The sequence below is a fragment of the Geotrypetes seraphini genome, chromosome 8 (assembly GCF_902459505.1).
Source record: "Geotrypetes seraphini chromosome 8, aGeoSer1.1, whole genome shotgun sequence".
Classification (NCBI taxonomy): Eukaryota; Metazoa; Chordata; class Amphibia; order Gymnophiona; family Dermophiidae; genus Geotrypetes; species Geotrypetes seraphini.
Window position 1 is genome coordinate 27,617,109 of NC_047091.1, and position 14,901 is coordinate 27,632,009.

Below are 14,901 nucleotides of genomic sequence, written 5' to 3' on the forward strand. Positions count from 1 at the left end.
AGAAAATTAAGCTGACAAGACTTCCAGCTTTAACTCTTTCAGCAAGGCAGAAATAACACTTGAAAGTGCAGAGTCCCTCAACAACCAGCACACTGTGGGATCTTCCCCCTGATTCAGTGTCGCCACTACCTCTTAACTGCTGACCTCCACAGAAGCAGACTCTGCCAAGGAGACTTCATCCTGAGATAAAAGCAGCATGAAATCGGACTTGCTATCTTCCCAGTCTATGACAGACTGAACCTCCTGGTCCTAGTCTACGTCCTCATCTGGTTGGGGTACCTGTCGAGGGGGGAACCCCTACACTGACACCACTGGTGCGCTGCTAACAGCTGCTAAGGTCCCTCAGCAATTCAAATAAGCATTCCACATAAGGCTCACAAAATCCAGTGTTTAGCCTTTTACTAGGGGTCTCTCTGACACCGGCAGAGACCCCTTGCTTGTCCCTCTTGGGCTCTATTGCCTCCAAGTGACTGTGCTTGGCCAATACAGATTAAGAGAGTCCTGGGAGGAGTCTATTTTCCTGGAGAGGCACCTCCTGTGGATCCCTAGCCCGAGACTTCCACCCCTTCCCTTTGTGTGACATGAACGCTTCTCAGCCAACCATCCACTACAATGGCATGATATAGGGATAAAAGGGCCTGAGGAGTACATCCCAGTCAATTTTAAGCAAAATTGAGGTGTTTTGAGGCAGATGGAAGCAAAAGAAAAAAAAGATAATTTAAAATCCAAGATGGCCATTGCCAGAAAAATTGCACCAAAAACAGCCTGTGGAGACCTCCTTGAAAGAAACAAAATTACAGGGAAAGGAGCTTTGGAGGTGGGTGACCTGGGCTCTTGGGTCAGAAACCCTCAAATTCAACTTTTAAGGACCCCCCTCCAAATTTCCCCTAGGCTTCCATAGCTTTACTGGGTCATGTGGTGCCTGCCTGCTTTAGCACAGGATTTCAGCTAGAAACAAAGGGAGAAGAAATCTGCCTCACAAATTCACAGAGGAACCTGGTCTTCTGGCTGCCAGTCAGAATGAGGTCAGACTGAACCTCAACCCCTGGGGAAAAGTGCGCCATGAAAGGGGGTAGGAACCTCTGGGCACCGAGTCCTCCAAAGAACACTGAGCAAAAAAAAAATCCAAAAAACCTGAAAATAATAAAATGGCAGAGCAGATCAAAAACACTTCTGAGCAACTTGCTTGCAGAAAACAAACTGAGGGGACAAGAGCAGCTCCCTGGGAAGGAGGTGGAATTGGAAAACATGATTGTCAGTTTTCTGCAAGCAACTTGCTAGTTCAGATACAAGACCCTAGTGTTCAGGACCACTATACACATTGCACTAGAAGTAACATTATGGGGGAGTTAGGAAGAGGAGAGAGATGAACAGATCCAGCAGCGGCATGCCTCTCGAATCATGGAGATAGCAGCAGGGAAGGGAAGATTATCTTCCTATTTGTTCTTGCTGCTGCGGACTTGTGCAAGGAGGGGAATGGGAAGGCTTAGCCTCCACAAGCCTCTCACCTATGGGTTTTGGAAACTAACATGATGCCTTTGTTTTTTGCTCATAATATTTAGGTCACACTAGATTTATATTTTCAGTCAAGCAGCAGGGTGCACTCTCACAGTTGCTCTGAGGGGTAAATTAATTGGGCAGCTATCTGGGTAACTCCACTGAATATTGGCAGTACCTGGGTAACTCTTAAAAAAAGAAAAAGTAAGACAAAACTGCTGTCTTTCTGAAATGTGATCCACGTCACTGCTTCTCAGCCAAGTTTCTCTAGCCTTCTTTATGGGCATTATTTGACCTTGGGGTCTTTAAATGCCCGAGCTGCAGCTTCCATCCTTATGTATTTTAGACTGCTTCCCCCTCTAACCCACCCTGATTTCACTTTCTTGCCTGTCTGTATAGTCTTTTTGACCTTCTACTGCATTCGTATTTCTTCTATGATTTATGTTTTCTGTTCACATAAAGCTTTCCTATTGTCTCAATAAGGACAAATAACCTTAAGATATTAAGGTATTTTCCCTAGTGCAATTCATTGAGAACAATGCTTAGAACCCTGGGCCAAAATTTGAAAGAAACCCATTGAGCAATTTTTCTGCCACCTATGGGTCTGAATGACCCATATTGCATTAACTGAACCAGAAACTGATCTCAGTAGTTAAGATGGAGAAAGCAGATATAAATATTACTACACAGAAAGAACACCTCTGACATCACTGGGGCCCTTTTACTAAAGTGCTTTAGGCTGTTAACCAGAGAGTTTGGTGCATATTAACAGCTAACGCAATATATTTATAAATAGTGTGTGGTAACTTGCACTATAAGGTCACTTTTTGGGAGGGGTAGAACTGGGAAAGGCATGTGTGCAGAAAGCGTGTGGCTTGAATGTGCTGCTTTTTTGTGTGCTAATGCACAGATAGCACAGGACCATTTAATACCTCCTAAACAGGAGGCACAAAGTACTTCCACATGTCAATAGACATTTTAATGTGCTAACAGCAGGTTACATGCTGGGCACAGCCCCCACCCATAGGTACCATATTAATTTTGCACTTGGAATGTATGAATTTCCCGTGTTTAAGTACATTAAGTGCAAAATCTAACATACTTTAGTAAAACGGTCCCACAGGTTTGCCGGAGGAAAGCAGGACTTCTGAAACAAGATGACTTTAGCTACCTGATGGGAAAGCCGTGGCACAAAACAGTGAGAAATACTGCGATGATGTAAAAGATTCATGAATGTTTCCACCTACCATAAACAATACTCCTTGGGCAAAGTAATGCCATTGTGACCACTAACCTTCTTGGGACAAGAGAAACTCTACCTGCACCGTTTAGGTATAATGTAAGAGACTCAAAAATGTAGGAAATGCTACAGAAAAGAAAGAAGTCTATTGTAGATACTACTTAAAATATGTAAACTCGACTTAAAAATGACAAAAATATGTTTCACCTATGTTGGATACTATGAAAGAAATCATAAACTTGCTCTATTAATCCCTAGCCAAAATAGACAGCCATCATTTTAAATATAATCTGTAAATAATTTTCTACAATGTAAAATACTAACTTAATATTTTAAGACAAATACTTCATTCTAGTGTTTTTGTAAAGGTAGAAATACAATTTTCCTGCCAGGAAAGGACAGATCCCATTTTCATCATAAAAAGAAAGATGTGTGAAAAGGCTGAAAAGACAAAGATATCGGCCATCGGATGAAGAAACTCTGCATCAGGTTCCCTTTCTTTACACAAATTTAAAACAAAGTATCTGAAGTTTTAACACCACAAAAAAAAGAAGATAAGTCACAACAGCAGAAGAAAAAGTTCAAGGTTTTTTTAATGTAGGAAGTTTACAATGCAACAAAAAGAGAGAAAAGGAGGGGGAAACAGATAGGTGAATCTAATTTGCTGAGTCTGCACCTCCCTATAGCTAAATATGGGCTAAAAGTACAGGGACTCAACCCTCAAGACACTTCTGATAGAAATATGTCTTTTGACAGCTATCTTGACTTCCTTTTGAGATGTCTCAAGAGGCAAAGACAAAGGAATCTTATTCCACAACGTATGACCAATGATATTAAATAGAGTCCCAGGACATGTCCAGAAAGTCTTGATGGAATGATGAACGGTTTTGCTGGGAGTAACAGAGTGCAATAAAGAATTAACTGGCAACTCAAAAGTAGTAGCAGCCCTGTGTGATGGAAACTGTGAACTATAGCCAGTATTGCACTTTCAAAAGTGGGCCGACATAAGCAAATTGCTCTGTGCCAGTGATTAATCCAATGGCAACATTTTGCATCAACTGCATGTGTCTAATCTCCCTTTATGTGTAGATCTATGAATAGGGCATTGCAAAAGTCTAGATGTACAAGAATTTCTAAGGCCCTAGTAAAGAGCAGATGTGTAGACGGAAGGTCTGATCGGAATCAATGAGGACAGTGGTATTTGCAAGGATAATGTAATTCATTTATGTTCATTCCAGCCCTTATTTAAGTTCAGTTGCATCTGATTATCTTTTAATCAGGTTGCAACAAGGGTCAGTTTGGAACTAGGTGTGGCAAGATTATGAGAATTACAGGGGTCTAAATTTACTAAATTTGTATATCGTCTGCATAGATGTATGAGGGAAGCCATGAAAATATTAAACAAGAATCCCAAGCCAGACTTGGCCAAGTTTTTAACATCAGGGGCAACTTCTCATAACATGTTATTCAACCAAAGCATACAAAAGATCCGTTAAAAACCCAAACAAAGGCTTGTCATTGTTTTAGCTTAGTTTAGCTTTAGCAAACTCTAATTGCTGGAGTACTGATAAGCCTCAATGACATCAGCTTAAAAGGAGTTCAGTGTTTTGACCTTTCTGCAACAAACATTATTCCTAAAGAATATTCTGTATGCAGCAATGGTTTGAAGTCTGTTATTTCATGTGTTTCTGTTTTAAGCATTTCTAAAAAGCCCTTGGGGTTAAGCAATGTCAGAACGCCCTGTGTTACAGTTATCTTAGAGCTCTGTTTAAAAGGTATGATTTGTAAGGGTTTTTTTTTTTCTTTTTATTAGGGATATTTAAATTTTTCTCTTATTTATGCTACCTAGAACATCTCTAAATACAAGTTGGTCCATATGGTTAGTTTATGATACATATTCACAGTTATTCAAAATAGGAATGCTAATTTTTGCCTTTGGTTTTGCACCTATTTTTATATGATCTGCCTTCCCTGGTGTTTTATAGTCCTTGTAATGTTTTGTTTTTAATGTACCTGAAAAGCAATAAAATACTGAGAGACAAAAATAAGAAAAACCTATGTTTCTCATAGGCTTTATAAGTTGCCCTTGATGCAGGCTTAGTGATGAAAAATGGTCAAGTCAAGCTTGGGATTTCTCTCTCTTCCCTTCAACATTAAAGAATTTTTTAAAATTTCTACACTGTTTCTCTCTGCTGTCAACTGACCGTAAAGTATTATATTTCATGGCATCACTGATCAAAGGCATAAATAGGGAGTAGCCAAAAACAGACACTCTTGCTAAGAGGATTTCCGGAAGGAACCTTCTACAATAAATAAATAAAAAAATTAATTGGCTGAAAGCTGGTAAAAGCATGGCACTGAAAAAAAGAAGCCATGTACCATATTGGCACAGAACCCAGGACATGGGGTTCATTATGGAAATAGTTAAAAATTAGGATGATAAAAATAAAATTGGAGGCAATTTTTATTAAAACTATTTCCTTAAATTTGAAGAGGTCTGTATAACATTTAACTATGTCTTAAGTACTAAAATGATAAGGCTTCTCAGATCTTAAAGCCTAATTTCTTTTTTTTTTTCTTTTTAATGACAGGGAGGGACAGAGAGGAAACTGACAAAACTGGGAATGAACAAGAGGAGTGGTTAAGAGGAACTTGTTTCTTAAAATGCTCTCAGGTTACTTGTCCAACTTGTGTTCTTGCTGTTGATGCAATCTATAAAATTATTATTTCTGCCTCCAAAGAAAGTTCACAGTTCTGCCTTCTATAGCTCATCGCCTTGAAAACCGATTCTTAAAAGCTTTAATAGTCTTTGCCATCATTGGTGCAATTTCTGAAAGAAATAAAGCAAAATGTTACCTCCTCCTTGGCCTTTCATTACTTTTTCTTCACATACAACCTGTTTCTGCCAAGACAAATAATACTCAATAGCCTATAGAAATATAATGCAGTGAGTGTGTTTTGTGTGCCTTACTTTTCACTTGAGGCCGCCTGGGATCATGGGCAGCAGGGGTGACAGAATTGACAGGTGCAACTGAATGGGTACTGGTGCTGGGTCCATCATATATCTCCTGATTTTCAGTCTGAGCAGTGACAGGAATACTGATGCTGCCACTGCTGACAGGGGTGAATATAACAGGCTTTATCCTGCAACAGAATCATAGGTAATTATAATAAAAAAAAGAAGAAAGAAACACAGTGAGAAAATATTTGCTAGCTTTTCAGTTAGATAGAAAAAAGATAATCCAAGGGGATGCCATCTGTCAGAAATTCCCCTGCTCTCACCCTTTTGATCCTCACAGAAGCACAGAAAATAGCAGCAGCAAAGGATTGTTTGGCCTGGGTCTTACTGATTCAATAGAAAAACTCTAATAACATTTTGGAGCTTATGATCTACGTACATACTCCACTCATTAGTGAAAAGAATTGTCTTAAATTTCTTTTTTGTTTCCTACCCTTCTTGATATTTTTTTGGGGAAGCTTGCTAGATATTTCTCAGGGAAGAGAATACCTCATCCATTGAGGACATTTCTAATAAATCTTACCTTGTCTTTTCCATTATAGCTGTTCCTCCTGTCCCAAATTTCTCTTGTCTCCTCCTAACATCTCGGGGCGGTTTTGCTACTGAGTTGACAAATGCCATCTTTGCCTGTCTGCCTATCAAATGGAAAATAAACCGGAAACAGTAAATCTGTCAGCTCATTAGAAAGCATTTTGTTTAAGTACACAAGCATATGGAGCTGATGTGATAAATCAGTGCCATCCTTCAGGACAGCAGTTTACTCTGTTTTTTCACGCAACAAAAAAAAGAAATCCAACCGAATCTGCAGGAAAACCACCAAAACCATTAAAACTGCTGAAGGGTAGCATGGTCAACAGGCAAAAGAGCAAATCTATATTTCCTTCCAATATAAAAGAAAGCATAGTTACACACATGTGCAGACGTTATCAGAGGACAGCAAACAGATATTCTCACATGTGGATGACATCATCTACGAAACCCCGGCACAGACAGTCAAAAAGTATACTGTCACTTTAAATCTTTAAGACCACCCATAGCACATACGTGCTGGTGTCTTCCTGCCTGAAGTCAGCTCATGGGACCAACAATGCAGTAAAAAAAAGCTATGAAGCCAACTAGGAGTAAGAGAGTTGTGAGAATATCTGCCTGCTGCCCATAGATAACACCTGCTACAGGTGAGTACCTATGCTTTATCCAAGGACAAGCAAGCAGTCTATTGTCACATCACATGTGGGATTCCCAAGCTGCTAGGATCATGAATTTAAGACTGTTATTGACATCTACCATAAGTCTGGTGAAACAAAAAGGGTTGGAGGGAAGTTGGCATGTAAGTGAAGAATAAATAATGTAGAACTGCTTGGCCAAACTGACTATTCTGTCTAGAATGATTCTCCAAACAATAATGGGATTTGAAGGTATGAATTGAGGACCAGGTGGCTGCTTTACAGATATCCTCAATGGGAGTGGAACATAGATGAGCTACTGAAGTTGCCATTGCTCAAACTTTATATGTGCAGTGACACAGCCTTCAAGTGTCAGCCCAGTCAAAACACAGCAAAAAGAGATATTGTTCGCCAGCCATGTAGAGATGGCTCTCTTGGTGACAGGAGCTCTTGGCCTTTTTGGATCAAAAGACAGGAACAGCTGAGTGGAAGTCCTATGAGGTTTGGTCCGATCTAAGTAATAAGCAAGAGCATGTTTACAGTCCAATGTGTGGAGTGCAGCTTCACCAGGGTGAGAATGTGGACTTGGAAGGAAGACAGGAAAAACTATGGTTCAGATGAAATTCTGAGACAAATTTCGGGAGGAACTTGGGATGAGTGCAACCATCCTATTGTGGTAAAATGTTATATATAGTGGATCTGACACAAGTGTTTGAAGTTCACTGACTCAGTATGTAGATGTGAGAGATATGAAGAATACTACTTTCCAAGTGAGAGGTTTGAGGGATGAAGTCGAGAGTGGTTCAAAAGGAGGTTTTATCAGAGTGGAAAGTACATCATTAAGGTCCCAAGTCACCAAAGGAGGCTTGAGAGGTGGCTTGATATGATAAAGACCTTTCATGAATCTTGATACCAAAGGCTGTACAGACAATGGCTTTTTGTCCAATGGTGTATGAAAAGCACTAATAGCACTGAGATGAACTCTGATTGAAGTAGTCTTGAGACCAGAGTTGGAAAGGTGTAAAAGGATAGCTCAGAACCAATGGGAGAGGACAAGTGATTAGGTCTAGTAGGTGGAGATTACACCAGATTGTGAAGCGAGTCCATTTGAAACAAAAGCAACGCTGTGTAGAAGATTTTCTAGAAGCTTCTATGATAGCTGACACTGGTGCAAAGAGTGCAAAAGCATCTACTTGTTGGGAGAGAGATACCATGCTGTGAGTGCCAACGATTGGAGATGGAGGAGAGAACCCTTGTTCTGTGTCAGCAACTTTAAAAAGATTTGGAGTGTGATGAGTTCTTTAATGCTGAGTTGTAGGAGGAGGAGCTGGAACAACGACTGATGTGGCCACCGAGGTGCTATGAGAATCATGGTGGCATGCTCTTGGCAAAGTTTGAATAGAGTCTTCCCAACTAGCGGAATTGGAGGGAAAGCATAAAGAAACCTGCCCCTCCAGTTGAGGAAGAAGGTATCCAACTCCAGATTATCTGGACTGTAGATTCTGGAACAGAAGATTGAAGTTTGCTGTTGAGGGGGGATACAAAAAGGTCCACTTCTGGGGGTCCCCCAGTCTGAGAATATCTGACATAATATGGTTGAGTGACCATTAGTGCAGTTGTAGGAGTCTGCTCAATTTGTCCCTATGTGGGGGAGCCGGGCAGTGTGACCTTTTCTACTGTCATGCCTTCACCATCACAGAACAGATCCTGCTGCTCACCCAACTTTGGGCAAATCTGTGCCAACAACTGCAGGACCTCAGGCCCTCAGCAGACAGCTCTAGCCATAAATGTACAGCGAGTGATGATGATCTTTACAGGCAGTTTGAGCAGGCGATCATCCAGGATGAACTTGACCAAATTGCAAAGAGAGAACAGGAAGCAGCTGAGGAGAAACTGATTGCCTTCTCTCTACATTTGGAAGAAACCTTCCAGAATTGCTAAATTACAGGGCTTATTTGGGTGGTGAATAACTGGGTTGGGTTTTTGTTTTTAAATCTTTTGGGGGTTTCTGATACTAATGTTTTGAAGTTGCATCATCAGAGGCGGGAAGGCCTAGCAGAGGCTCTAAGGCTGCAGAAGGGAAAGCAATGTTACTTACCGTAACAGTTGTTATCCAGGGACAGCAGGCAGCTATTCTCACTAGTGGGTGATGTCATCCGACAGAGCCCCGATACGGACGTCTCACATGCATACTTGCTTGCAGAAACTCAGAAGTTTCGAGATGCCCGCACCGCGCATGCGCCAGTGCCTTCCCGCCCGATGGTCCGGGCGTGTCTCCTCAGTTCAGGTATCTAGCAGAGAAGCCAACCCAGGGGAGGTGGGTGGGACGTGAGAATAGCTGCCTGCTGTCCCTGGATAACAACTGTTACGGTAAGTAACATTGCTTTATCCCAGGACAAGCAGGCAGGTATTCTCACTAGTGGGTGACCTCCAAGCTAACCTCAATGGGATGGTGGGAGAGTTGGGAACTTAGGAGAATAAATTTTGTAACACTGTTTGGCCAAACTGTCCATCCCATCTGGAGAAAGTATCCAGACAATAATGAGAGGTGAATGTATGAACCGAGGACCAAGTGGCAGCCTTACAAATCTCCTCAATCGGTGTTGATCTGAGGAAGGCTACAGAGGCCGCCATTGCTCTGACCTTATGGGCTGTGACCTTACAGGGAAGTGGTAATCCAGCCTGGGCATAGCAAAAAGAGATGCAAGCCGCCATCCAGTTGGAGATGGTACGCTTTGATACAGGACGTCCCAACTTGTTTGGATCAAAGGAGACAAAAAGTTGAGGAGCAGTTCTGTGTGGTTTGGTGCGATCCAGGTAGAAAGCCAAAGCACGTTTACAGTCCAGAGTGTGAAGAGCTGATTCTCCAGGATGAGAATGAGGCTTTGGAAAAAATGCAGGAAGCACAATGGATTGGTTGAGATGAAATTCAGTGACCACTTTAGGCAGGAATTTCGGATGAGTGCGAAGGACCACCTTGTCATGATGGAATACTGTGAAAGGTGGATCCGCCACTAAGACCTGAAGCTCACTGACCCTGCGAGCAGAAGTGAGGGCAACCAGAAAAACCACTTTCCAAGTGAGAAACTTCAGCGGAGCCTTGTTGAGAGGCTCAAAAGGAGGTTTCATAAGGAGAGAAAGGACGACGTTGAGATCCCAAACCACTGGAGGAGGTTTGAGAGGAGGATTGACATGGAAAAGTCCTTTCATAAATCTGGAAACCACAGGATGAGCAGAGAGAGGTTTCCCTTGTAGAGGCTGATGGAAAGCCGCAATAGCACTCAGGTGGACTCGTATGGATGTAGACTTGAGGCCAGACTGAGACAGGTGTAGAAGATAGTCTAATACAGAAGACAGGGAGGCTCGCTGAGGCTCCTTAGAATTAGAAACACACCAGGAAGAAAATCTAGTCCATTTTTGGGAGTAGCATTGTCGAGTAGCAGGCTTCCGGGAAGCCTCTAATACATCCCTCACTGCCTGGGAAAACTGGTGAGGAGTTACGTTGAGAGGAACCAAGCTGTCAGGTGGAGAGACTGCAGGTAGGGAAGAAGTAGAGATCCCTGATGCTGAGTAAGCAGCGAAGGAAACACTGGAAGAAGGAACGGCTCAATGCTGCTGAGTTGAAGTAGAAGGGAGAACCAAGGTTGTCTGGGCCACCGAGGAGCTATCAGAATCATGGTGGCATGGTTGGTTTTCAATTTGACTAGAGTCTTTTGAATGAGTGGAAATGGAGGAAACGCATACAGAAAATGATTCCCCCAATCCAGTAGAAAGGCATCAGACTCGAGACGATGAGTGTAGATCCTGGAGCAGAACTGAGGCAGTTTGAAGTTGTGGGGAGCCGCAAAGAGGTCTATCTGAGGCGTCCACCACAGAGAGAAGATCTGATGAAGGGGTTTGGAATGGAGGGTCCATTCGTGAGGCTGGAGGAGACGACTCAAGTTGTCCGCCAAGACATTGTCCTTCCCCTGAATGTAGACAGCTTTGAGGAAGGCGTTGTGGCGAATCGCCCAATCCCAGACTCTGAGAGTTTCCTGGCAGAGGGAGGCCGAGCCTGTGCCCCCCTGCTTGTTGACATAATACATGGCGACCTGATTGTCTGTGCGAATGAGGACCACCATGTCGTGAAGCAGATGTTGAAAAGCCTGAAGAGCATTGAAGATGGCTCTGAGCTCCAGCAGATTGATTTGATGGAGGCGGTCCGCACTGGTCCAGAATCCCTGAGTGCGAAGCCCATCCAGATGAGCCCCCCATGCATAGGTCGAGAAATCTGTTGTGAGAACCTTTTGGTGGGGGGGGAGTGTGAAACAGCAAACCTCTGGAGAGATTCGAAGAGGTCATCCACCAAAGTAGAGACTGCTGAAGAGCAGGAGTGACAACGATGTGACGAGTCAAAGGATCTGACACCTGTGTCCATTGAGAAGCCAGGGTCCATTGAGGAATTCTGAGGTGAAGTCTGGCAAAAGGAGTCACATGAACTGTAGAGGCCATGTGGCCCAGGAGAACCATCATGTGTCTCGCTGAGATGGACTGGCGAGAAGACACTGACTGGCAGAGGTGAAGAAGAACATCCAGGCGCTGAGGAGGAAGGAATGCTCTGAGCTGAATGGTGTCCAGAACCGCCCCGATGAAGGGGAGAGACTGGGTAGGCTGTAGATGAGATTTGGGGAAGTTGATCTCGAAGCCCAAACTCTGCAGGAACCGAATCGTGGACAGGGTCGCCCAGACGATCCCCGGAGCCGAGGGGGCCTTGATGAGCCTGTCGTCGAGGTAGGGAAATACCTGAAGACCTTGTGTTATGCAGATGGCCAGGGGGGTAACAAACTCTGCATACTACTGATATGTCTCCTCAAGTCTGCTTATCTGATCTGGGTGTTGCCAAGACAACTTCAAAGGTTTCCACAACAAGTATCTTGACCTTTGTGACCTGGGAGTTGCCCAAACAGCATCAAAAGGACAGATGGAAAACCGGTCTCTATAACACCTCCTTGATTACATCAAAAGGACTGGCCAGGGGGGGTAACTGAAATCCACAAAGTCTGCTTCTCTGGCATCCTGACTTCCTTTTGCCTGTGTGTCTCTCAAATAACATCAGTAAAGCCAGATGGGAAAACCAGTCTCTGCAAACACCTCCTGGGTAACATCAAAAGGACAGGGAAACCAAACAAGTATCTGCTATCTTGACCTCCTTGACCTAGGTGTTGTCAAAACAGAGAACAAAAGAGCAAGACCAGCTGTTTATGCTTTACTAAGAACCCAGCAGCTTTTCACCCAATATAAAAGACGGGACTTGTCTCTAACCTTAGAATCCAAGACGTCTCCAGGGATACAGAATCCAAGACGCCTAAAAGGGACAGTCTCCCGTTTTTCTTCCCACCTATCAATTGCTGCAGGGGTTCCCAATTGTGAAGGAGGTCGATGCCTGGAATTACTGTGAAGTTATTTAATTCTTATATATATATATATATATATAATAAAGTGTTATTGTTTATGCTTTATATTGTATGTGTGCTTTTCTGAGTGTTACTGATCATCCCATTTGACAGAAATAAGTGGCAGAACAAATTGGTACCAGGAGTGGGGTTGATCAATGTGGTCAGAAAAGCTCCCTAGGAAACAAGGGGTTGAGGAGCAGGCTCCCAATCCCTCCATTCCGAATGGGAATGACAGTATAGGAAAATTAATGGCCACTGAGTGGTCTATAGAAGCAGGATTATGTGAATCCTGTACTTTTGGAAGTGGGGATCCACATGAATTATATGCCTCCTTACAAAAGGGGAAAATCTCAAAAGGAGAAGAGCAAGAAGGAATTTCTAGACAAGGAAGGATGATTTTGTCAGACTGGAGGAATTTGCATGAAGCTAAACAGGAATTACAATTGAAATTGGGAGAGCTGGGAAAGAAAAGGTGTAATCAACAGCATGCCATTAAAATACTACAATGTCAGAATAAGTTGTTAATGGATAAGGTAGACACCTATCAAAATGTAACAGAATATAAATATAAGAAACGGAGGCGGAAAGTGAGTTACAGAAAAGTTTAAATCTTAATTTATCATCTGCCGGATGACTGGAATCCAAACAAACGGGATGGGGATATTTGGGATTCAAATTATAATAACAGTGAGGAGGATATATGTGTTGAAGGAGAACAGGCAGAAAGTTTAGAAGCAGAGCCTGTGAGGAGACAAAGATTACAGGGAAGTCTGCAAACAGGAGAAAATCTAACTAGAAATAATGTTATGGAGAATGTTACTCCACATGAAATCATGGATATGATGGCACGCTTTACACAGCAGCCTGGGGGAACACTAATACAATGGGTAATTCGGGTGCAGGAGCTGGGCGCAGCAGGGATTATGTTGGATGCCACAGATGCCCCTAAATTTGTTCAAATTAGTCAAGAAGTAGCAGTACAAAATGCGTTACGGGAGGATCCTTATCCTGCAAAAAATGCCCAATGGTCTTTATTAGAGATAATTAGTAGGGGGTGTCACGAAGCGATATCCACTTGAATCTGATTGGCCCTCAAATGATAAAATTTGGTATACATTAAAAGATGCTCAAATGAAAATTAAGGAGGAGACTATGAAGGTAGCCTTAGTAATAGGTCACACTGACATATATATGTCATTACCTTTTACTGTGTCCATGAGAAATAAAATTATTAAGTATGCTGCACCGGCATACAAACAGGTAATGATAACTTTGTTGATCAATCAAATAGACAGGACTATTTTGGAAGCCTTAGAAGCGGTCCGACAGTTAGGAGATCGGGGGGACTGGGGACCTCAAAATACTTTTGATAAAAAGAGAAAAGGACAATCCAATTCAAACAGGGCTAAGCGGGTGTCTCGGAGGAATATGTTTTTGGCATTAATAAAAGATGGTGTAAAGAGGGAAGAAATAGATGGAAAAGATACAGGGACATTATGGGGAATGTACAAAAGTAGAGGACTGGGAAAGAAATCTATGCCACAAGCACAAGTGAACAAAGGAGAGAGGGAGGATATTTTGGTGCCAACGGCCCCCCCTGAGGAAACTGCTTCCATTCTTTATCCTGATTTAAAAGGGTGGAAGTGTTGGGAGGATCAATAATGTGAATGCCGAGCCTCAGTGTTTGCCTGGACCAAATTAGAACAGCGTCCACAGGTAGAGATAAATATTTAGTAGAAATCTGGGGAGCAAAAGGTACAAGCTGTAATGGACACTGGGGTGGAGGAATATAAATATCAGGATTGGGGAGAAAATTATACAAGCAGGAAGAATATTACAAATTTTAAAGGTTAACATTACAGCTTTCCGATGGAATCTATAGTTTTGGTAAATTGCCAGACATTCCTATGAGAACCAATGCATTTTTACTATTCCTATAGTGGAGCAATGTCCAGAACAATTTGCATCCACTTGGCAAGGGAGGCAATATACATCTACCAGACTACCACAAAAATACTTACATAGTCCCACTTTCTATCACAAGATTATAGCAGAAAGTGGGCAAAAGGATGCCGAGAGGTGATAGAGAAAGTTAAACAGAAAATTGTAAACTTCCCTTCTCCCCAAAGTAAAAAACAGACTTGGGCCTTTTTGGATTCTGGAGGCAACATATTTCACATCTGGGGTAACATATGGGGTAGGTTGGACAATAAAAAAGTAGAAATATTGCTAAGTGACCTTTATAATGTATAAAGTTTTGTTAGCTAGTATAAGGAAATTGCACTCCAAGTAATTTTGCAAATGTGTCTTTTACCTCAAACACTAACATTGTGAACCACTGTACCTGCACGTAAACCTCTCTTGTATATTTTATAGATTAAAACTTGCATTCTCTTACGATTGTGTGACAGAGCTTTGAAATGGAAGAAAATAGAAAAGAAGACCAGTAAAACTATATAGAGCAATTAACTTAAGTTTCTATCTCTCTTTCTTTTAGAAGCTTAGTATCCAGACATGGTCCGGAGAACCAATTTCACTGTGCCACAT

At 42.3% G+C, this 14,901-nt stretch overlaps 1 protein-coding gene across 1 annotated transcript in view; it reads right to left on the reverse strand.

Moving 5' to 3' along the window:
• Positions 1-3,312: 3,312 nt before the first annotated feature.
• ELOA (elongin A) overlaps positions 3,313-14,901 on the reverse strand; it is an 84,571-nt gene continuing 72,982 nt past the window's right edge. The window contains exons 9-11 of the mRNA XM_033955918.1: positions 6,280-6,391; positions 5,709-5,881; positions 3,313-5,567 (exon numbers count right to left, since the gene is read on the reverse strand). Of these exons, the coding sequence (XP_033811809.1) occupies positions 5,506-5,567; positions 5,709-5,881; positions 6,280-6,391 (347 nt within the window). The 3' untranslated portion in view covers positions 3,313-5,505. The remainder of the gene's footprint in view (positions 5,568-5,708; positions 5,882-6,279; positions 6,392-14,901) is intronic.